General features: G+C 41.4%; 1 protein-coding gene across 1 annotated transcript; it reads right to left on the bottom strand.

The window, feature by feature from the left end:
* Nucleotides 1–71: 71 nt before the first annotated feature.
* On the bottom strand, nucleotides 72–23,433 carry LOC111151302 (CD80 molecule). Its single transcript, XM_022509200.1, has 7 exons — nucleotides 23,386–23,433; nucleotides 21,847–22,158; nucleotides 14,381–14,698; nucleotides 9,646–9,927; nucleotides 4,831–4,938; nucleotides 3,472–3,587; nucleotides 72–1,427 (listed from the first exon to the last, which is right to left on the bottom strand). The coding sequence occupies exons 2-6, from the start codon at nucleotides 21,944–21,946 to the stop codon at nucleotides 3,487–3,489; spliced, it is 909 nt and encodes a 302-aa protein (XP_022364908.1). The 5' UTR covers nucleotides 21,947–22,158; nucleotides 23,386–23,433; the 3' UTR covers nucleotides 72–1,427; nucleotides 3,472–3,486.
* Nucleotides 23,434–24,415: the final 982 nt, after the last annotated feature.

The raw sequence follows: 24,415 nt of genomic DNA, 5'->3' as shown, positions 1-24,415 counted from the left end.
AAAAATAGTTTTATTCACATCATAAAAATATCAGAATAAAAGTACAACTCTTTGAAAAAATAGTACTAATAATTTATCAAATGTAATAAGTAATGTAATATAATTTAAGTATAAATAAGCTGTCTCTTAGGTGTGTCCTCGCTTGTAACTACTTCTTGAGGTCTCCTTTTGATCATGTCTAAGGATTATTAATCTTAACTAGATATAGCAATTCCTATTTTTTTTTTGTTTGCTTTAAATTCTTGTCTTTGCTTTAAATTATTTATTTCCCTCAGTGATTTTGTTCTGAGAGTAACCATTTAAAAGTGTGCTTCAGACTCTAGCATAATCTGGTCCCATTATAGCTACCAAAATTAAATGTTTTAGACCCAGCCACATGTGAGAAACTTGGTCAATTTGCTGTCCAACGTCAGATTTTCCAGTGAGAATGTCTGATTGCTCCCACTTAAGTCAGATCCACCTTCTGGTCCACTGAGTTGTGGAAGACAACTTCAGAGAAAGAGGAGTCATGAGCAAGTAACACAGGAACAGCAGTCAGCCACTTTAGGGATCTAAGGAAGGCCTATGGAATGCTATTTTCATTACTCCGATCGATTTCTAAAGACAGCTTACTGTTAGTAATACACAATAAAAACCTATCTCATTTTAAATGAGAACTTTCTCATATTTTACAAATGAGGTTAAACTAGCATAAAGCCATTTAAAGAGATTATCAGTCCAATATGAACCAGTGGGATGTGACTCTCTAAACCAACCTATCCCTCTCCAACCTATTGCTCTGAGGTGTATAAGTCATTGATCTTACATGTCAGAGGATATTAGTTTGGGATAAATCTACTTTCTTCAGAACCTGATGGAGAAGTGGGAGAGCACAATGAAAAATGAAATATTGGTTAACACCAGTAATGTTTCCATCATCCTCACACTGGTATATGTACCAGCATACTACTCACACATTAACATCAGGTTCCTTTTTATAACAACACAAAATGCTCCAGTGTTGTATCTGATCAAGTCTAAAAAGTTGACCTGACATTGGACAAATTCTTTTTCCAGAAGCATTTTGACTGATGTGTGTATATATAAACACACCGGTTAATAGCACAGAGCCAGACTAATGGAAAAGAGCACCAGAGATAAGAAATCTGGATTCTGGCTCAGGCCTTTATCCAGGTCACCCCCTGGGCCTTGATTTCCTTGTCATTAATGAGACAAGTGTTTTCGAATGTCTCTTCCAGGCCTGAACAATTCTTTGTTTCTAAATTCTTTGACCAAGGTTACCAGAGCTACTTATGTCCCCACCATATTCCTCTGGTCACTTTTTGCAGGGCCACTGAAAGGAAGAGGCTCCTAGAGAATAATCCTAGGATAATCCTGGCCATCTGAAGAAATTCAAAGAAGAGGTCAACCTAAGATGGAGGTGGGACCTGGGGAAACAAAAAAATAAATGAATAGTTCAAACCCTGAGTTCTCAAAGGAGGAAAGCATTTAAAATTTTATATTTTATATTTTTTATCACAAAGGTGCTCCAAAGTTGAGGTGACATTAGTAGATTTTAATCTTGATGGCCAAAGAATATAAAGGGAAGTCTAAATTACGGAAGAATTTAGGACAAGTCTGACAATTTTTATTACATGAAATATCTATTAAGCACCAGCAATCGTCAAACGACCATATTTAGTGATCAAGGTAATATTTTACCTATGAGGCAAACAGATATGTGAGGTATGGTTGTTCTCCATAAGCCTACAACTTAGTAAAGAATGTAAGACATGCATATGAAAATAAACCCAGATGGAATGTGATGTGCAAGAGAGCATTGCTCTAGCAGTTCAAAGGCAGAGTTACTTGAACTGGACAAGGTGACCCCTGAGGAGACAAAACCCCCAGCTTCAACATGACCTTATCAGCCGACTGAGCAGCAACCAGCTGTTAAGGAAAGTCAGAGAAGTTCTAGGTAGTCACAGAACCGAGGTGGACATCCCGGGAAGGGCATCCCGAAGAAGGTGGAAAAAACCAGAAACAGAGACTGCTGTGGGGAAATGTGCATAGGCGTCTATGATGTTGTGAAAGGAACCTGAGCTTAATACCCAGTTTGAGTCCTGGCCCTGCTCCTTGCCTACCTGACCTTAGGCAAATCACAACCTCTGGGAGGGAGCCTTGGGATTCCCTCCTATAAAATGGAGATAAAGATCTTGCTCATAAAGATTTTTACAAGACCAAATGAAATAGGGGTGCCTGGGTGGCTCAGTCGGTTAAGCGGCTGCCTTCGTCTTGGGTGAATCAAGTCCCGCATCTGGCTCCCTACTCCAGGGGGATCTTGCTTATCCTTCTCCCTCTGCCTACTGCTTCGCCTGCTTGTATTCTCTCTCTCTGTGTGTGTCAAATAAATAAAATCTTTAAAAAAAAAAAAAACTAAATGAGATAATAAAATAATGCTTTTGTAAAACAACATATTAGAGTTAAGTCTCAGGTGGTATATTTCATCTCCTTTTATTTTTTAAAGGTAACTGCAGACTCATTTTTTATGCTTTTTCACCCTAACTTCGTAAGTCAAAAAGAAACTGTTTACAGAGTCTATAAACCACCCTGGACCTGGTATCAGTTTCTTGGATTCTAATATTTCTCTTACATGAAAAGGCCTGGGAAGTTTAGGATAACACAAAGTTGATATAAGTTAATAGTGTGACTCAGAAAAGCTGTTGCTGTGTTAGGCTTTTCTAACAGAAAGAACATTCCAGATCCCAGACAGTAATTATACCATTGTATGTAGAATTAGACCATATCTAAAGTCTTGAACTCCACTTGTTGACATCTAGTGTGTTCACTTGAAGCTTCTGGAAACTACTATGTGGAGAACAGTTCAAAGAACTGAAAATATTTATACTGAAGAGATCAATTGAAATATGGGAAGTTAAACGGCTTGATACTTTCCCTTTAGGCATTAGGGGTCTCTTCTGAGTTTTTGAGTGGGAAAATGACATGAAGAAGTGATTCTTTATAAGATTTGGCTGTGTTGCTGAGTTAGTAGGATGACTCTGTTAGAGGCAGAGAGACCAATGAGGATGTTACTGAGGGGGTCAGAGTGACCAGTAACTGACCCTAATCTGGATCCATCAGTAGTGAGGGATACAGGCGAAAAGGAATGATCAGAGTAAGCAGCTGGGCCAGGAATATTACTTCAAGGTGAACTTAAGGTACTTTACAGATAATGAAAGACACTGAGTTGACTGACAAGGGAGGGGAATAGTTCAACATGGCAGAATGGCACAGAAAAGAAAGGGGTAACAATAAGCAAGTCATATGTGAAGAGAAAGGAGAGATGCCAACCATCTGTTTAGAGTAACCTGAGTTAGGGCTTTGAGAAGGTGAGGTAGAGTTTAAATCTGGTACTGAGGAAGAAAACACTGTGCTTTGGAATCCATATATCTCATATATTCCACCCTGGAATAGGTGAACTAGAGGAGCTACCTCCAGATGTTCTGCTTATACAGATGTTTGGGCAGATCCTATGTAGATAGGTGAGATCTTTTCCATGTCCACGCCTTCCTCATTCCTCTTTTCCCATCTCCACCTTGCAGCAAGTCCTTGAAGACAAGCACAAACAATAAAGATTTAGATAGGTGAGTTTCCCCTAAATCATGCCTATATATTTCAGGAAGACTTCACTGGCTAAGAACTAGATCAGTGGCTCTTAAACCAGGGAGATTTCTAACCCAGTACCCAATACCACCTCCCCACCGCCTGCACTGGGACATCTGAAATGTAATAGAGACATTTCTGGTTGTCACAACTGGGGCAGGTGTGCTATTGGCATATAGTGAGTAGAACCTACAGAGGCTGCAAAATACATTACAATGCACCGAATGAACCTTAAAACAAAGAATGATCTGACCCCAAATGTCAGTAGTGTTAAGAATAAGAGATCCTGAACTAGAGGGGCAAGGCTGGGCAGTCTGTATCAAAAACATCCTTGAGCCCACCAAACCTCTTTACCCTACCTGTGAGTTGTTGAGTTGTTGGTTGCGAAGAGTCTTAGTGACTTCCCTGCACTTTGACAGTTTTTGAGCTGAAGTTTGGGAAAATCAGCAGATGTTGGTCTTCCAATTTTCTTTGCTAAATGTACATGATTTCTACTCCAAGAAAGGTTGGTGTTCCTTCGTAGTGACTATGACCTCAGCTCTGGCCTAGCAGTTCCTCTTCATTTAATTATAGAGATGGAGTGTAGCATATATATAAGGCCAAAAATTTAAACTCATAGGGAAAAACATCCTAGATATCTCTTCTTTCCTCAGCCACTCCTTATCTTTCAATCAAAATGTATTCAAAGGGATTGAGAATTGGTAAAAATCACTAGTGGTCATCTAATTTCTCAGTGTCATTAGTGCATCTTACCCTCCTTCAAGAAAATGATTCTTAACCCCACATCTTGTCATTCTGACTTTCCTCCTCTTGAAAATCAAAGATTAAGAATATCACTTTGCATCAGAAATGTTTTCAAATTAGTTAGCATGCATCAGTGTCTCCAAGAAAATATAAAGTTAGGGGAAAAAATAAATGGACTAAACTAGAATGTGTCTTGAGGGCAATGATTCCTCATGTTTATAACTCCAGTGCCTAGTAGAGAACCAGACACATAGTAGGTGTCCAAGAAATGTCTGTCCAGTGAATGAATAGAACCTGGTGAGACCAGTAAAGAAGACACTAAGGTTTCCATAAAATGAGAAGAGGCTATAATCTAGGCTAAAACCTCAGAGAGTTGCTGACATACACTGTTAGAGTTTGGGCTTCCAGGAATTGAGGTCAAAATGATAGTACAATAGTACTTACTGTAGGTTAGGCAGCTTCCTATAACGGCAATGATCGCAATAATCCCACTTACTACTGAGATTAAGATGACCCAGAGCTGGACTGGATTATCAGTACGGGGTGGCTCAACTGTGGAGGGAAAAGAATAGTGTGAACTCTAATGTGTTTCCAGCTGCTGAATTCTATGCCTCATATCTACACAACTAAAAAGAGTATTTTTCACTTCTTTCTCTGCTTAGCTCTCCACTAAGCATAACTCTTTTTTTTTTCTTGCATAACTCTTTAATCAGACACATATTTGTGGGCAACTAATATCCAGATATCAAGTATCAAATGTGAAAAAGAAATTTTGAACTTTTGTATTTACTGAATTAAGTTGGCATAAAAAAGATTCTTAGGAGATACTAAGGGCACCTGGGTGGCTCAGTCAGTTAAGCAGCAGGCTCTTGGTTTTGGCTCAGGTCATGATGTGGGGGTCCTGGGATTGGCCCCACATGGGCCTCTGTGCTCGGCAGGGAGTCTACTTGAGAATTCGCTCTCCATCTCCCTCTGCCCCTCCCCTAGCTCATGCATATACTCTCTAAAATAAAAATAAAATAAAAATGAGAAATAAATCTTTAAAAAATTAAAAAGTGATCTTGTCTTTATATCTCATTTTCATTTTTTTCACCTTTTTTTTTAAATAAACATATAATGCATTATTAGCCCCAGGGGTACAGGTCTGTGAATCACCAGGTTTACACACTTCACAGCACTCACCATAGCACATACCCTCCCCAATGTCCATAACCCCACCACCCTCTCCCTACCCCCCTACCCCTGGCAACCCTCAGTTTGTTTTGTGAGATTAAGAGTCTCTTATGGTTTGTCTATATCTCATTTTTAGAACTGATATTTCTATGTATTACTAATAATTAGTTGACATAGAGTTCTAGATATACCTTATTTTTCTCTCTCTAGATCTGTCACGCCTTTTCCCTTTGTCTCATCCACATCCAAGTTTTAGAATACCACTTGATTTCTAAATCTGTATATCATATTTTTGATCTCACTTTTTTCCTTACAGCACACGCATTTTATTTAAAATGCAAATTTTAATTATAGATTCATTTACTTTAAATATTGCACAGGCATTGTCACAGAGAAACTACTGGGTTCTTTGTTTATTTTTCAGTTCTAATTAGTTGACATACAGTTCAACATTGGTTTTGGGAGTAGAGTTCAGTGGTTCATCATTTACATATAACACCCAGTGCTTATCATAACAAATGCTCTCCTTAATATGCAGCACCCATCTAGCCCATCCCGCACCCTCTTCCCTCCATCAACCCTCAGTTTGTTCTCCATAGTTGAGTCTCTCATGATTTGTTTTCCTTTCTCTCTCTGCCCCCCATATGTCCATCCATTTTGTTCTTTAAATTCCACATATGAGTGAAATCATATGGTATTTGTCTTTCTCTGATTGACTTATTTCACTTAGCATAATGCATTCTAGCTCCATCCATGTTGTTGCAAATGGCAAAATTTCATTCTTTTTGATAGCTGAGTAGTATTCTACTATATATACGTATATGTACACCATATATTCTTTATTCACTTAATCAGTGGATGGCCATTTGGGCTGTTTCCATAGTTTTGTTATTGTTGATAATGTTGCTATAAACCTCAGGATACATGTACTCCTTAGCATGTGTATTTGTGTATCCTTTGGGTAAATACCTAGCAGTGTAATTGCTAGTAGTTTTATTTTTAGCTTTTTGAAGACCCACATGCTGTTCTCCAGTGTGGCTGCACTAGTTTGCATTCCCACCAACAGTGCAAGAGGGTTCCCCTTTCTCTGCATCCTCACCAATACCTGTAGTCCTCCTGTGTTTCTGAACTCCAGATTTGAATTTCCAGCTGCCAGCTACATGGCTGGATGCCACCATTTCTACCTGATTTAAACTGAACTCACTGTAATCTTTCCAAAGAATATGTTCCAACCATATTCTCCCATTTCAGTGAATAGCAAAACCATAGTTACCGAATAAGAGTGAAGCCTTCTTTTTGTGCTCACTTCCCAGTAAGTTCCCATCGACTTTCCATTCTGTATTCAGGATACCTTTGCAGTTGGTTCCTTTTCCCAAAACCTCATGCAGCAACTGCCTTCGTTCAGGTTTCTCTTCTCCCCACCTAGTCGTCTCCATACTGATCCCTTTGCCTCTGGTTCCCTAGGCTCTAATAATTCCTACACATTCTGCCATAGTGATTATTCTAAAATGCACATTTGACTTTAGTGCACCTACCAGTTAGAGACTGGGGAAAGTTGGTTTTCCTTTTTTTTTTTTTCTTTTCCTCTAAACCTCCAAATTGCGTGAAGATGAGTGATTACCAGAATGACAGCCCAGAATGACAGGGAGGCTTTTCCTATTATCCTGGGAATCTAAAAGTTCCACAGGTTCTGACTCACTCCTGGCTTCCTCTCAGAGGCCACTCTTCACCCATCCTCAAGCCTCATTCAGCCTAGAAAGAGGATGTACGTTTGAGAAAAAGAAGGGGGAACTAGTAGTGGCAAACTAGCTCTGTGGTGATGCCCAGTAGGAACCTAGTAATTCACCATAGAGCAGACTTAGAATCCTAATTACAGAGGTAGGCGTGGACATTGGCACATACAGCTTGTTAGCTACACCATGAGTCAGACTCCCTGATTTACCTCCTTCCACGCACATGTGCCTTCCAGTATATTAAGGGTTAACCAATTTGGCAGGCCCAGACTAAAAGAATCATGGATCCAAACGGTTTAATTAATAAATTTGGGGATTTTTTTTAGCATGGCTATTTACATAAAGCTTTATATAAACATATTTTTAAAAGACTTTATTGATTTATTTTAGAGAGCGTGAGTAGGGGGAGGGGCAGAGGGAGAGACTGAGAGAATCTTAAGCAGGCTCCGCACTCAGCATGGAGCCTGACGTGGGGCTTGATCTCTTGACCCTGGGCTCATGACCTGAACTAAAATCAAGAGTCAAATGCTTAACTGACTGAGTAAATATTTTTACATTAATATATTTATATAAAGCTTTACATAAATATGTTTACATAAAATAAATCATAAAAATATTTATGTAAAGCTTTGCTCACATCGACTTGTAACATTTTTATGAACTGTACACCTAATTTTTGTTTGTTTATGCAGTCAGCCCTTGACCACCCACAAATGCATCATTTGCTTTAGACTCTAAGTGATGTCTGCAGTTCAGGTGTACCTCATTGGCTCAGTCAGTTAAGCATCTGACTCTTGATTTCAGCTCAAGTCATGATCACAGGGTCATGATATATGAGATCCAGCCCTGTGTAGTGCTCTGTTTCCTGTAAGTTAGCAAACTACAGTACACAGGCCAAACCTGGCCTACTGTCTCTTCTTTAAAATAAAATTTTGCTGGAACACAGCCATATCCTTCATTTATGTCTTGTTTATGGCAGCTTCCATGCTATAACAGCAAAACTGAGTTGTTGCCAATGATCATCTGACCTACAAAGACTAAAACATTTACTATCTGGCCCTTTTCTGAAAATATTTGTCAGTTCCTGTCCTAAAATATTATATACACTTATATTCCAAATATAATGTCCAAAATAAGGTGATTGAATCTGCTATAACAGTGTGCTGATCCCTACCTTAGTCACAGCAATCTAAAATTGATTAAATAATGATGTATTAATAAAGTGAAAAGTAAAGCTGAATTAATAAACTATATGCTTCAAACCTCACTTTTATAAAATTTTTAGAACACATAAAAGATGACTGAAAGAAATGAATTTGGACTATTAATAAAATCATATGAAATTTTTGTTTGTATTTGAACTACTATCCTCGGGAAATTTTATCTCATTACCTACTGAAGAAAATAATGAACCAGTCCACTTCAAGATGGAAAGACCTGAGTAAATCATTCACTAGAAAGAGCTACTAGACCATGTAAAATATCTCCTCTACTCAAATAAAGATAAGAGGAAGACATATATACTATATATCCATGTGCCACTATATATCAAATTCAGTGTATTGTATATTACAGTACAGCCACAAAATGCGTTAAGAGTGGGCCAGGGGTGGGAGGGAGGCCTCGTGGTCTTCCATAAAATCAACCATATAAGTAAGACACTTATTTTAAGTATCTGAGTTCTGTAATAACCTATTATGGGTTTAACATGCATAAATTTATATAAGCCCAATTTATTCCATTTTACATTTTCAAATGACTTCACCTCTTGGGAACAGAAAACTCTGTAAGTTTACTAGCTGAAGGGTAAGGTATTTGAAGGTGATCGTATCTGGGCAAAAATGACCTCTATTTCCAGGCATTATCCTCAAGTAGTTTGTCATTGGCCTTCTTTACCAGACTTAGTTGTGAATGAACCAGTGGTTCTTAAAAGGCACATTCACTCACGAAAGGCAATGATTTGATGCCATGGGACAATGGGAAGGAGGTGCCCCCAAAAAAGAAAGTACCAAAGCCCCAAGGACAAGTCCAAAGAAGGACAAATTTTAGTGCTTAATATCAACAATATTGTTAAAATAACTTCCGAAGATGAGTACTTGATGGAGAGCACTTATTTGAATGTCTCAATTTTAGAAAGTTTATTAAAGAAAATAAAATTAATCTAGTAACACTATGCTTGCACCTTGTACAGTGACCTTAACAAGTCACAATATCACTTCATTATCATTTGTGGGTCCAAAAATACAAGAAATGCTATCAAAGTCAATATACACAATTCTAAAATGGATCTGGCTGAATTGCCTTCTTTTCAGAATTTACACTGTTAGAAACTCCCCAGCACAATGTTACGTACATTTTTGCCAGTTGAAGATCTGAGATACTGTTAAGTCTCCATACTTGACAAGACACACAAAGCTATGGTTGTTGGTTATATTGAAATCGAGTTCACTGCTAATAGTGTAGAGCTCAGTTTCAGGATCTTGGGAAACTGTTGTGTTGATTGCATTTAATTCTTCTTCATGTTCCAACCAGGAGAGGTGAGGCTTTGGAAAACCTCCAGAGGTTGAACACATTATCCTTCTGATGTTACGTGATGGAGTTCCAAGGTCAGTTATAGTAGGGACAGGGAAGTCAGCTGAAGAAAGAAAAAAGATGTAAGTACATATCATTTTGTATTGGGGCAGTGGGGGGTATGTGAGGTTTTTTTTTTAAATAAATTATCTAGCTTTAATAAGAATTATAAAATGAGCTACAACTTGTAACTTCCCATAAATCATTAATAGTTATGTATGACCCAAAGATCAACTTTGGTTTGAATTGGGTGTATCAATTCTTCATTACTTTTTTTTTTTAAGATTTTTATTTATTTAAGTAATCTCTACACCTCACGGCCCCTGAGATCAGGAGTCACATGCTCTTCCAACTGAGCCAGCCAGACACCCCAATTCTTGATCACTTTTGATGGAAGTAAGAGGACACTTATACAAAGAAATAGATCTATGTGAATAAATACTGACATCATATTTTGCATTTATAAGATACGAAGAGAAAAATAATAGACAACATTTACTGAGCTCTTAATGCTTGTTGGGTCTTGGATACTACCTCATTTCATCTCTACAACAACCCTACAAGGCAGGGGTATGTCAAGAAAGATCAAATGTCAGCAATATCATTTGATTTAACCTAATATGATTTCCATTTTGTAAATAATCAAATCGAAGTTGAGAGATCATGAGTAAGGGGCAAAATTGGGATGTGAATTCTAGTTTTTCCAATACCAGACCCTTTTCTTTCCTCTCTTCTCTTCCCTTGCCTGCTTTTCTTTTCCTTTCCATTCCTGCCTTTCTTTTCTTCCCTTCCCAATATTTGAGATACACAAAGTGGCTCTCTTATTTATCTATTTATGAACTAATACTATAAAAAACACCTGTGAACCCACCATCCAGCTTGAGAGCCAGTGCTTTGACTGTAACTGACGTAAATCTACTCGTATGCTCTCACCTTTGTTGTCTCCCCACTTCCCACACTTGAGATAACCATTACTCCAAATTTTCTTTAACATGCCCTTACTAAATTTTCAAAAGTAGCCTTTAATAAGATAAACTTCTGTCCAAATTGTACAATACTGAGCCTGTAATCTCAACCACTCTACTTTACTGACTCCCTTGCTATTTTGATATGCATCACAAGGCCACAGGGGCCTTCCTAGCATTCCTCCAAGATATTTGAGGCACTCTTGCATTTGTATATTTGACCCCCAATAAGATACTAAAGTATATACAAAGCAAAGCATAGTGAAATGACTGCAGAGAGCACATGAGAAAATTCCCTAACCCACTTTCTTCCTTTTTCTTAGGCCTAAAGAAATGTGTAGTTCTCAGCCTGAGTGTGGGGGACCAAGGCCCGCATACTTCATCCCATACAGTTAGATTTCTTTTCACAATTCGGAGTTCCACAGAGAGACGTAGTATAGCCTAACGTAGTGTAGCCTTTTTTTTTTTTAAGAGTTTATTTAGAAAGCATCATAGTGTAAACAAATTATACCACTTGGATTTTCTTTTAACACAAGATGTATGATGCAAAGCGGAAGCCACTCATGAGGATTGTGCTTCTCGAAAGTTGGGTTTTTTAAAAGACCATTTGGGAACCATACATACATAATTAACAAAGATTTCCTTTAAGGCACAGGCTGGCCAAGATCCAACAGCTGGTTTAAAAGTCAGTTTTGCCTTTAAGCCCTGGGGCCAATTACTTCACTACTTTCGGTTTTAGTTTGTTCATCTGTAAGATGGGGTAGTAATACTGGCCTTCCAGGGTTCTAAAAATTAAATGACATCATTGATATAAATCATGAAGCACAAGGCCTGACACATAGCAAATCAGTTAGTAGATGGACTTCTGTGAGTCTTAAATTTGTGCTCTCTTAAATGAGCTCCCTCATTTAAATCAAGTTGCCCTATGAAAACTTCCAAAACCACCCAGTAGTACTATGACTAATAAGAGAAAGGGGAAGTTATGGCAAGTGATTATAACTGCCAGGAAAAGGAAAAACTTGAGTTTGGTAGGAGGTGAAGTCATCTTTTTTGCACCAACCCTGTCTCTAAATTAAGTCTGACATTTTCCTGAGCCATTTTTAGTTGACATTTCCTACTCCTGCAATTTGTCTTATAAGATCAAATCATTATAATAGTAGCTGACATCAAGAATATTCCCTTTGTAGGGTGCCTGGCTAGCTCAGTCAGCAGAGCATGCATCTCCTGATCTCAGAGTTGTAAGTTCGAAGCCCACAAAATAAAATCTAAAAAAAAAAAAAAAAAAAAAACAACGAATATTTCCTTTATTTCTTACAACATCAATGTTATATATTATAACCTGGAATGACAAATCCAAGTAACCCATATCCCAAATTATGATTCATCTTCATTTCTGTGCTCTGCTTTTCCGAGACATACTTAACTTCAAGAATACTGAAAATATTCTGTATATTAGAAAGCATCTTTGCAAGGTCTGGCTAGACTTTGCACAGCCTCAGCTGTCTCCTATCCCTTCAGTGAGGTGATCCATCTCAAGTAACAGCACCTATGGCCTTGCAAGATTGTGAACCATCAAAGAATTACTCTTTTGTATCTCGTTTTAATACATTAACCCATATTGTTATAATTCTGAATGGGTAGGGTAAAAATATCTTATTAGGAAAGGAAGAGGTGCACAGGTGTTAGAAAGGTAAACATCTGTTATCCTATTTAATCTGTTAGCTAGCATATCTAGCTCCCCAAATGCTGTTTAATGGAGGCTTTTAGACACTGTGATGCTGATATTATATCATGTTGCAATCTTAGGCGAATGTAGAGACCAGCTTTTTCAGTGTCTAACCTGGGGAAGTCTCAGGTGTTTGAAGAAACCTCTCAGTCCCAGGCAAAATGGGATAGCTGGTCATCCTTGTCAAGTAAGGGATTATTTAATGTCTTGGTTTCTCAAACTGTGTATCCTCAGCAGCCATAAGTACGGACATCACCTCATGATTTGTTAGTGCAGAATCAAAGATCCTTTATTCCACACCTACTGAACCTGAATCTGCATTTCAACAAGATCTTAGTGATTCATAGGGACCTTAATGTAAGAGAAACACTGTTGTAACTGATGCAGATGGAAAAATCAGAATTAATTGATTCTGAGTCAAATGAAAAGTTTCCCTTTTTGTCTTTGCACATCTGACTTTTGGGCCTGCCCCTCCCAGCCCTTTTGAGGCCCCCAGCACTCTTGTTGCCTTTTGAGCTGTCCCTGGTCTCCTGCTGTGGTCTGCTACTAGGGCTTGTCCTTCCTGAAACTCTGCCTCTTCTTCCAGCCTTTATTTTTCTATCAAAATGTACATAATCCTGCCTCTACTTCTGTTTGGGCATTCTCTTTGAGGACTGCCTATATCTAATGTAATTACCTACTACAGGTTCATATGTTCATGGTGCCACCGCCCCCAGGTAACACATTTTCATTTTTAACTGAGATTTTATAGACAATGCCGAAACTGGCAGGAGAAGCAAAAATGGTGGGAATTCTAGGGATCAGTGTAGGTCAGCACTTTATAAGACGCCGGGCTTGGTAGAACCCTTAAAATCACACCACCATATAATCATGGCTCTCTTCGTGAGTAGGGAATACACAGAGGGAGGGTCAAGGTAATCCCATGCAACCGGCTTACCTCCTAAGCTTTAGGTGTGATCTGGATGCTAAAGTGAAAGAGTCAACATAGCTGGAGAACAGGGAGGGAAGAGTAGCGAAGAGTTCACCAAGGATCCACTTACATTATCTGTTATCAAGGTGAATGATTATCTTTTATTAAGTGATAGGTTCAGTTTCCACTAAAGGCCCCAGTGTCCAGGAAGAAAAAGAAATGTGGTTAATTTCAAGTATGGGGGAAAGTTCAAGGGCTATCATTTCTCAGCAAGGGGCTCAGGCTACATTAGTATCCTCTAGTACCATCACCTGTGATTAACGCAAGGTTCCTTCCTACCCAAGAAATGCTTGCCTTCACGGTTAGATGTATAAGTTGAGTTTTGATTTATGAATTAATTTTCTTCCCCGTTAAATAAATTATGCATCTAGTCCTCTAATGTCTAACTTTGTAGGAATACCCATTAGATGAGCGGTTCAAATCCAATAATAAATATAAATCATAAAATAGCTATAGGCATTTGAATATTACTTGAAAAATATCTCCGTCTGCATTGTTCTTATACCTTTCAATATACTTTCACAAGAATATATTACTGTTTCAAGTGCAGTTAACCGTTCAGCTACATCAAATCAAGTGTGTCCCCTTATGATTCAGAAGGCACTTTAGGTCATTCTAGTGCCCCAGGATGACTGTCATGAATTTGGACTGTCAAAATGCCAGAAACTCACACTAATAGATACTTCCAGGATGTCTTGAAAATCAATTAGGGTTTATTGTAAAACTACAGACTTACTTAACCCTAAATGAAGATACATCCCTCTTCTGTAAAATGTTCAACTAAATTAATAGGAGTGTATCTTTAAGGGCATCAAGAGTCTGCCAGGTTATAGGAAATCAGAAAAATCCCACTGACCTCTGACCAATAACATCACTGAAGTCATGTGTTGCACTTTGTAAGACCCTTTTTCGGGCTTTTGAACGATGCAGGTGTATTTGCCATTGTCTGACAGGCGCAGAGCCAGGATCACAATGGAGAGGTTCTTGGTGAAGTCAGTGAAGGTGCGATTCTTATACTTGGGCCACACTTGCTGTTTTCCAGACATGATGGCCACGACCATTTCATCATCCTTTTGCCAATAGATTCGAACTTCTGTCAGTTCTTCAGTGGAAATGTTGTAATTACAAGATAGTACTGCTACTTCTTTCACCGTCTTGTTCACCTGGATGATGCCTAAGGAGAGGCAAACAGAAAGGATTTTCTATCTATTAAATACAGCCACTTGCAGAAGCAGGAATTCCAAGTCGGCAAAAACAAACTCAGGGTGTTGTATCTAGTGACTGCGCGTGATCAGAGAGTTCAGTTTGATTTTGATACTTCTGGTTTCCAGTGCTTTTTTCTCTCTTTTCTAAATTGTGGTTAAAAAATGTAAAATATACCATCTTAACCGTATTTAAGTGTACAGTTCAGTAGTGTTAAGTATATTCACATTGTTAGGAAACAGATCTCCAGAACTTTTCATCTCACAAATCTGGAATGCTGTATGCATTACGCAACTCTCCTTTCTTTATCCCCCCAGGCCCTTGGTAACCACCACTTAATGTTCTGTTTCTGTGAGTCTGACTATTTTAGTTACTGCATATAACTGGAATCATACAGTGTTTTCTTCTTGTGAGGGTCTTATTTCACTTAGCATGGTGTCCTCAAGGTTCATCCATGTTTTAGCATGTGCCAGAATCTCCTTCCTTTTTAAGGAATAGTAAGATAATGATAATGATATCCCATTGTATGTATATACCACATTTTCTTTTCAATTCATCCATCAGTGGACAATGAGAGAGAAGGTCCACTAGTCCCACAAGAAGGAGGACTTTAGGAGACCGGGCAGATGAATGTCAACTATGGGTACACAATGTACTCAGCCCAATGGGGATATGGGAATCACTGGAATATGAGATCTTGAAGGGACTTCCATGTTCATTCATTTTTGTGTTCTTATTTATAGAGGATGAAACTAAGCCCAGGAAAGGAAGCTGTCCCAGCTCTACAGTTTCTGGTGCAAACCTTTCAAGCCACCCACTCTCCTTGTTCACTGGTTTCCCCAATTTTAGGCTCCAGTTACAGGATAAGTAGACTAACACTGCCCACACCCCAGCTGGACCTGACTATTGAGCTCTTTTGCTTTGAGAAACAGTCCTTTTCTTTCCAGGCCTGGACTGGCCTCATAACCTCAGGTTGAATTGGCTCCTCAACCTCCCCACCAGACAAGGTGTAGTTTACACCTCCAGACTATTTCTCTTCAGTGACCCTAAATTATCCCTATCTGGTCCTGATCTCTTTCAGCTATCTGCCATCCATGCAACAGTTGCCCTATAAGACGGTCCCCACTTAAAACATTCTGCCCACTTTCCCATCAGTGTATTCCAGGATTACCAACATTTCAGTAATCAAGCTCCGTCTTTTTGTTAGCTCCTAAGCATTTATCAGTGGCACCAAATTTCCCTGTCAGGCTGTGTTTTCCGATTTTTTGGGTCATTCTTCCTTTGCTAGGCCTGACTTACAAGCAGATCCCCCAAGCCCCCAAGCCCAAGCTCTTTCACAACTCGCCACCACCTTCCCCACCCAATGCTATGATGCCCTGTATCTCCCAGAGCCATACAGCCTTCCCTGGGGGGAGGGGGTGCTATCTAGGGATCAAGTCTCCAGTCCCTCTCTCTCCTCAGACAGCAGGATCATGAGCACTAGCACCTCTCTATCTCAACAGCCACTCTTCAGGCCTTCATCAGACTGGATATGGGCCCCACACAGTGTGAGGAAGTGATTTCTGTGATGGCAGGTATCTTCATAGCAGGGTGAAGGAACTCAGAATGATCTAAGGGACCCCTTTTGGCAATTGTGCTGAACACTGCCAACCCCAGCTTTAAGGAACAGATCTGGAAAAGGGGGAAGAAATGAAAAGATATATTTGAGGGGAGCATATAATAGCTAAATAACCTGAGTTCTCTTTAAAAAGATAGAGCAGAAGCAAACTGATAGGCGTAAGGGGCATGAACTATGGGTTTCTATTGACTTGGATTCTAGCCCCAGCTCAGCCACCTGCTAATAAATCCATTTCCTCATCTGTAAATAGGGTATGATACCAACCTCCCAGGATCATTATAAAATTAAATTCCATTAAATGATATACATGGAACAGTCCCTATTACAAAGCAAGTTTTCTGTAAGACTTTCCTCCCTTTCCCGACTCCTGCTCCCAACTTCTACCCGCTGGTCCTTCCATTGCACCCAGGGATTTTGTCAGGGACTCAGGACTCTGGTCTTGCTACGGGCCAGACAGATACCATGACAGAAAGCAGCTCATTCATCCGGGAATCCAAAGAGAATCCTTATGATCTATTTGTTCCCATCCGAAAAGACTCCAGGATTTCTAACCAAGTTTGACATGTGGTGGCATTAGCAAAAGAGGAATCTGAACCGAAAACGAGCTACTTTCAATGATGACTCTTAAGGAGTTTTTGTCCAGCCATCTGAGGAGAAGTGTGGGTGTCCCTCTAAAGGTCAGTAACCATCAATGAGATCCTTAATGTTCCTGTGTGAAATCCTCTCACCACACACTCATGCTGAAGAAGAACCAGACTGAAAAGAGGAACCAAAAATCTTCTGAGCAATTTGGAAATTCCACCAGGACCTGGCTTCCAGACTCGGGCCTGCTGCATGCAGACAATTGAGAGGTCTCTGAAGTGTTTTGTCTGCCTCAGTGGCTTTGGAGGGAAGAGTCAGGTCCCTGAATTCTGAACATTACTGCCTGAAACCTAGTTGAACTTTGGACCTTATTTACCATTTTACAGATGGGCAGAGCAACACTTAACCTAGCAAGGTGGGCATGAGGATTCTGTGAGGTCACGCACACGGGACGCCTCTGCAGTCCCTGGCACAGGCCAGGTACAGGCGGCTTCCCCAGACATCCGTATGCCCAGTTCCTTGCTTCCCTCGGGTTTCTACTCTGGTCCCCCTTTGTCAGAGATCCCTTCTCCGACTCTCCCTAACCAGCACCCTCCTCCCAGACCCCCCATCCATCCTGCTGCTCATTAGTCCCTTGCCCTGATTTATTTCTCTTCAAGCTTGTCTCTGGCAACCATTACTTTTGAGGCTACCGGAGCGGGGGCTTTATCTATTTAGTTCATTGCTATATCTGCAGAATCTAGGACAGGGACTTGCCCATAGTAGGTGCTCAATAAATATTTGCTGAATGCATGGCTATGCATTAGGTGATGAGATCTGCCTCCATCCACTGCACATTAGAATCATAACCCTGAACAAGGTTGTGATTGTTCCTTGGGAATTTCTGCAAAACAGGCATAATATATTCTCCCCTAAAATTTCACGTAATTATCATGGGGATTGTATGATACTCAGATGTAAAAGTGCTTAGTTAAGTATAAAACATTATATAGATTCTTAAATGGGGCTGTTCCTGTCATTCATAGCACGTGATTTGTTGAATCACACCTAGGACAGGCCAGAATCACTGTGGTAACTGGCTGACATCTGGATTGAACCAGGTATCTGGAACTGGGCTGAAAATCTTAAGTCCCCATGTGCTATGATGTATGTTATCTCACTGGGATTTAAGTGTGCTTTTTATTTGTATTATTTTTTTTTTTAAAGATTTTATTTATTTATTTGACAGAGAGAGATACAGTGAGACAGGGAACACAAGCAGGGGGAGTGGGAGAGGGAGAAACAAGCTTCCTGCTGAGCAGGGAGCCAGATATAGGGCTCCATCCCAGGACCCCTTAATCATGACCTGAGCTGAAGGCAGACGTTTAATGACTGAGCCACCCAGGTGCCCCTTAAGTCTGCTTTTTAAATAAAGGTGTTCTTGGGACACCTGGTTGACTCAGTCAGTTAAGCATCCGCCTTCGGCTCGGGTCATGATCTCAGGGTCCTGGGATCTCCCTGCATTGGGCTCCCTGCTCAGTGGGGAGTCTGCTTCTCCCTCTGCCCTCCAGCGCCCCCCCACAACTTGTGCTCTCTCTCACGCGTACATGCTCTCGCGCGCGCACGTGCTCTCTCTCTCTCTCTCTCAAATAAATAAATAAAAATATTTTTTAAAATACTAAAAATAAAGAAAGAAAGAAAGGAAGAAAGAAAGAAATAAAGAAAGAAAGAAAGATGTTTCCTGACTCTAAAGGAGACACACATTAAATTTATAGAAAGAACGGTAAATACAGAAAAGGGTAAAAGTCATCTATAATCCCACCATCTAGACATTTACTGCTAATGGTCTGTGTATATCCTTCCAAAGGCAGTGATCCCTTGGGACACCACTAAGTGCTCTTTGTGAGGTGAACCAGCACCCCTGGGGCTTGTGTCGGACTTGGGCTTGGTGCTGGGCACACAAGGAGGGTAAGTATCTGCTCTCCAGCCGCTGACAGATTTGAGACCTGCCGCCTGATTTTTGCATCGCTCCCGACTTTCTCTCCTCTTGAGACCCAGCCTGTATGCTCTGTATAAATCTGGCCCTTTGCGTTTCCAAATGGTACTTAAATCTTTAAAAAGCTCAGGGACTTTGAATATCGGAGTTGTCCCAGCAAGAACCGAGGCTCATAGGAGCCCTTGGCTGGCAGCGTTCAGATAGTATGTGACGATGGAAAGAGTCTCTGTGGCACTCTGAGGGCATTCTTTTCCCTCTGGCTCTGTCTTCCTCATGCCATAGACTTAGAGGCAACACCTTTCCTGTGTCCCTGGCCCACTCCTACCAAAAGCCTCTCCCCTCCTCTTGGAGCTGTGCTTCCCTGAAAACACCCCACCTCTGAGAGAAAGCTGCCCCTTATCGGCGCCTGTGAGAGCTACCCTGTTAGACCCTCTGCCTTATAACTGCCAGTTTCCAGAGTCCAGGAGTCTAGTGTTTTGCTCCATGGACCCAACCAGGAATGGAGAGGAGTTCAGGCAGCCCCTCTCTTCTTAGGACAAAGTGGTCCCCTGTTCTGGGCAGCAATGGCAGGCCGGGGATAGGTAGTAGTCCCGCTTCCCGGCCTGGAGCAGAGGAGGAGGGTGTGTGGCAAATCCCTTTCCCTGAAGCCAAGCCCCCACCATACTACATCACACATACTCTCCAATCCCCTCACCCCTGACTCCAGTCTCCTCATCAAAGCTCTCCGACGCAGCCTCCTGACAGGTTTTACACCATCACTCTGGCAGCCCTACAAGCCATCTGAATGCTTTAGCAACACTTCTTTTTTAAAACATCATTTCAGAGATTTACCACCCAAACTGAAGGTCTGTTGCCCAACAGCATCAGCATCACCGGAGTCCTTGTTCAAAACACAGAACCTTAGGCCCCTCCCTGGCCCCCCTCAGCAGAAACTGTATTTTCCAAAAAATATACAGACTTTATTTTAGAGCATTTTCGGTTCACAGCAAAATGAATGTAAAGTACAGAGCGGTCCCATATACTCCATCCCCTGCAGCCACACAGCCTCCCCTACCATCCACATCCTATGCCAGAGGGTACATTTGTGACGATCAAGGAATCTACATTAACCCCTCATTACCACCCAGAGTCTGCCGTTTCCTTTAGGCATCATTCTTGACACTATACATTCAATGGGTTTTCACAAAGGTAAAATGACATCTGTCTACCCTTACAGTATCATATGGAGTTTTTTCACTGCCCTGAAAATCCCTTATGCTAGAAACTGCTTTGGACAAGGTCCCCCGGGTGATTGGTACAGACCACGTCCCTCCTTAAAACCCTTCTGTGGCTTCCCAGTTTCTCCAAATCACATTCAGATTCCTGCCCATGACCTTCGAGCCTTATGGAGTCTGGTACCTGCCTGGGCCTGTCCCAACATGCTATCTCCTCTTCCTTGCTCCTCTGCTTCTTTCACATGCTGCTTTTCTGCCTTCACCCGCTCACTCTTACCACTCTCCCCTCTGGCAGAGAGGTTGGCTGTGTGTACACTCATTTGAGGGGTTCTTTGATGGATTGTCACATTCTTCCTACTGACTGTAAAGTCCATGAAGGCAAAAGTCATGTCAATCTTGCTCACAACTTGTCCCCAGGACCACAAAAGGATCCTACACAGAGGAGACGTTCAATATTTGTTGAATTAAGAGATGAGTACACAGAAGAAAGAACATTTGCGCCAGACTCTTCCTTACTTTTGTGCCATTGTCTGCTCTGTGGCCCCACCCAGAATTCTCTGTCACTGGGCCTTGGCCATAGAGCCATAAAGCCCACCCAGCCACCCCAGACACCCTGGTCCCACCTTTCCCAGGTCTCAGGCTTTTAGAATCAGGACCAAGCCCTTCGCTGCTCTGCATTAGCTTGGGGGTTAGTTGTGCCTTCTTCAACTAACATACTCAAATCTCTCAGGGGGCAGGAATCCCAGATGTAGTTTTTGAGTGCATCACAGGTGTTCGCACATAAGATGCCCAGGAATTTATTTGTTGACCTGGTACCACAAAAGTAAAGTCTGAATGTAGCTCTAGGACAAAGCGCTTTCCTAAATACTTTTCTTTAGCTTGAAGATCATCTCTTTCCACTTGCCTCTAATTTCCCTGGTATAATTGCTAAAACCCCGGTTTTAATTTTGTATTTTCTTTCTCTTTTTCATTGGTTCCCCAGCCCCTCGCCCACATACACACACACACACACACACACACACACACACACACACACACACATTTCTAGGAAGCCTGTATAAATTTCCTCCTAAACATTTTTAAGCTCTTTAGACTCCCCCCAGAAGACTCGTTAGAGAGTGCTCCCCCAGCCTCCTAGAAGAAAATTATAACTGTTGGAAATGTCATTGAATTGTCAACTATATACAGTATCTGGTGCATAAATTTTGAAACTTAAGTCACGGTTCTCTTGGTTCAGCAACCACGTAAAATAGTAAGTTTTCCAGCCCAAGACAGAAAATGCACAACTACTGCTACAGCAAGCGTGTAATCCATGTGCCCAAACTCTTCTCCTGTCCCTCTTCCTCTCCCCACCCCCCCACACTTAGACATTCTGGTTGACGACAGCATGTTTAGACATGCTTTAAGTGAGCAGCTCTTAACACAAGGGCTTTTGACATTGGGGTCTTTGCAAACTGGCAGACTGTGCTGAAGCCCAAAAGCCTCCTCTTTACTTTGGGGACACCAGGTGGTATGCTGTTTCAGCAGAAAGAGAATCCTTTGTTTTGACTTTAAAACCAAAGTCAGAACCATCCTTCAAAAAGCTGAGCCCCACTCTTCTCAACAGCACCCCGCCCCCAAATCCAGCCCTTGAAGGTCAGTTGCAGGGTGACAGAAGGGGGCGGCACAGAAAACCCCACCTCCTAGACCCTGAAGCAGCAAACTCAGTGAAGCTCCCAGGAGTTCCTTACCTGAACAGAAGTAAAAAAGACTTGCTAGCATCAGGAGCTGAAAGAGCTTGAGATACAGGTGCTCGAGTGGTGGTGTTCTCCGCTTCGCTGGGTGATCCATGGCTTCTGCGGCTTAGGGTAGAGAGCGAGAACAATTTCAAACCCAGTGAGACCTGGGTACCTCCCAGCAAGCACCAGGCAGGAGCAGAAGCTGCCTCACACAATTCAGCTGCCTCACACAGTTCTCCTGTGTTGCTTGCAGAAACACTGTGTACGGTGTCCCTGGGTCTCCAAACTCCTGAATATAAAAGACTATGGATTTACTTTCACAACCTGAGAAGGAAAAAAAAAAAATAATGAAGTCACCCAGGAAGGAAGGTTGGCCTAAGTATGGGTCATAAAACTCCCTAATTGCCTGCCTGAAATGAGTCGGGAACTTTAATCTGAGCAACATCTAAACCACACAATCTCAAGGGTAAAGAAAGGTCAGGGGAACTCCGAGGAGGTGATCTTGCCTTGTACATGTTCCCAAAATGAACCACAGCTCTCTCATGGAATGGTTCTCCTTAATGGGAGCAGGAAGACTTTGGTAGAAGCACGGAGAACTGTAAGGGCCCTCAGTATCAGCCAGCCAAAATTCAGATCCTCTTCAAAACATACCAAGAAACACAAAACACCAGTGAGGTCTTATTTTGTCCAAGGCAAGACTTAAGTTATGAAACTACTTCCTTCTCAATACATTAACATAAAAAAGTGTCTTCATTCTTAAATGTCCTATACAAAGAACATGTCTTAAACTGGCAGAGGTTCTGAATCAACAGAAAAATCTGTTAGTAAAAAGGAAAAGACGTACTACAAAAATTACTTATTTATATTATGTACTACCATGGGAAGAAGCTGATTTTTTTTTCAGTAAATTTAACAAAATTTAGAACTAAAATTGAATGTGGTGCTCCAATGTGATCTTCAGAGCTTGCCACCACAGACATAGTCCAATGCTACTCAGAAGACATTTGGGGGGGGGCGCCTGGGTGGCTCAGTGGGTTAAGCCTCTGCCTTCTGCTCAGGTCATGATCTCAGGGTCCTGGGATGGAGCCCCGCATCTGGCTCTCTGCTCAGCAGGGAGCCTGCTTTCCCCTCTCTCTCTCTTTGCCTGCCTCTGCCTACTTGTGATCTCTGTCTCTCATATAAATAAATAAAATCTTTAAAAAAAAAAAAAAAAAAGAAGACGTTTGGGACTCCTCTTTGGGAACTACCCCAGAGCTCATTTTCCAGCCACATTTGGCTATTTTATTGGCCACACTCCCTTTTAATCAGGATTAGCTTGGATTCACTCCTTCATCAGAGTTTTATGAGCCATAACTCTGTTGACGACTCACTAGCCATGCTGGGAAGCCTCAGCGTCCCATGGGAATGGGACCCCAATGGGCGGGCTCCTTTGGAAGCAAGTATGCATCTTGGAGATAGGAGTGACGGTATGTTTATTTAAAAGGCAGTCAGGTTGTTGGGAACTATTCCTACCGAGATATCCCATATTAAGATAAAAGTAAATGTACTTACTTGCTGAAGAACAAGTCCTCTTTTTCTCTTGTGTTTAAAAAAAAAAAAAAATCAAATAATGAGGTCCCAGTTCTGAGATGTTCTTTTCTTGCCGTCTCCAAAATAATGGCAAGTTGCTCAGCTTTTCTTTGGGTGATATACCAGAGGTGGCAATCCCCTTCCAACTTCCTTTACTCACTAGAAGATCAATCTAATTTTCTTTCACCAGAAGCATGTAAGTCAAAGCCGGGGATGGGTAGGTTGTTATTTATGATTTGAGGAAGCTTACCCTGCTATCCCTTTTTGTCAGCAACCTCCTCAGAGGGTGTGGCCAGGACAAAACACACAGTCCCTCCCTCACAATCTCGCGAAAACCAACAGTCTCAGGGGAGAGAAGACTCTAGTGGGCAGCCTGGGCGTGAGTGGTAGGCCAGAGAGGGGGAGGGCACTGGCTTTGGCATTAGATAGACTGTGAGTTTTGTGGGCCATTAGTTTCTGAGTCTCAAGTTTTGTTTTAGCATCCAGTTACCTCTCTCTACTCAATAGTCACGCCGCTGCAGGAGTGGGCTGTCTACCTCGTACGTCGTGGTCACTTTCTGGAGAGTGCTGGGCTCACTAGGCCACCCTTAACCGCACTCCCACCTCTCCACCCCCACTATCTTCACAGACGGGACTTCTGGCAGCCATGTTGGACAGGATCCCAGACACCTCAGGTGAGCACAATGATAGAAGTGAGGGGGTATGGTAAAGAAGTTAGTACCACCCCCTCCCCACCCCCAGCCTCCCTCTGTTTTCAACCAGCCTATGTAGAATTCTGGAGTATTCTGTGGGTAAACAGCTGACTCATACTGGCATAGCTGTCCAACAGGTTTTGCACAGATAGAACCTGCCAGCACCTTGGCTGGGCCTGCACTTTTTACAGTCTGCTCCTGGCCCTAGGGCATCTCTTTTCCTTTGGCATGGGATACCCCTTGCAAGTTCTGTACTTAAACACGTGCAACCTGGGAATAGGGGTAGTTAGTGCCCATGGAGTCACTCTTGACCAGAGGAG

The sequence above is a fragment of the Enhydra lutris genome, unplaced genomic scaffold, assembly GCF_002288905.1.
Source record: "Enhydra lutris kenyoni isolate GAN:26980312 unplaced genomic scaffold, ASM228890v2 scaffoldscaffold2, whole genome shotgun sequence".
NCBI lineage: Eukaryota > Metazoa > Chordata > Mammalia > Carnivora > Mustelidae > Enhydra > Enhydra lutris.
The sequence above is the reverse complement of the archived record's forward strand: the minus strand, read 5'-3'. Positions and strand labels throughout refer to the sequence as shown.

Excerpts from the sequence above, each read along its gene's own strand:
- LOC111151302 (XM_022509200.1), bottom strand. The coding sequence starts at position 21,946 with ATGGATCACCCAGCGAAGCGGAGAACACCACCACTCGAGCACCTGTAT. Across the intron at positions 9,928-14,380 it reads AGTGATGTTATTGGTCAGAG|CTGACTTCCCTGTCCCTACT; the intron begins GTCAGTGGGATT and ends TTCTTTCTTCAG. Across the intron at positions 3,588-4,830 it reads AGGAAGCTGCCTAACCTACA|GACTTGCTGCAAGGTGGAGA; the intron begins GTAAGTACTATT and ends CTTGTCTTCAAG.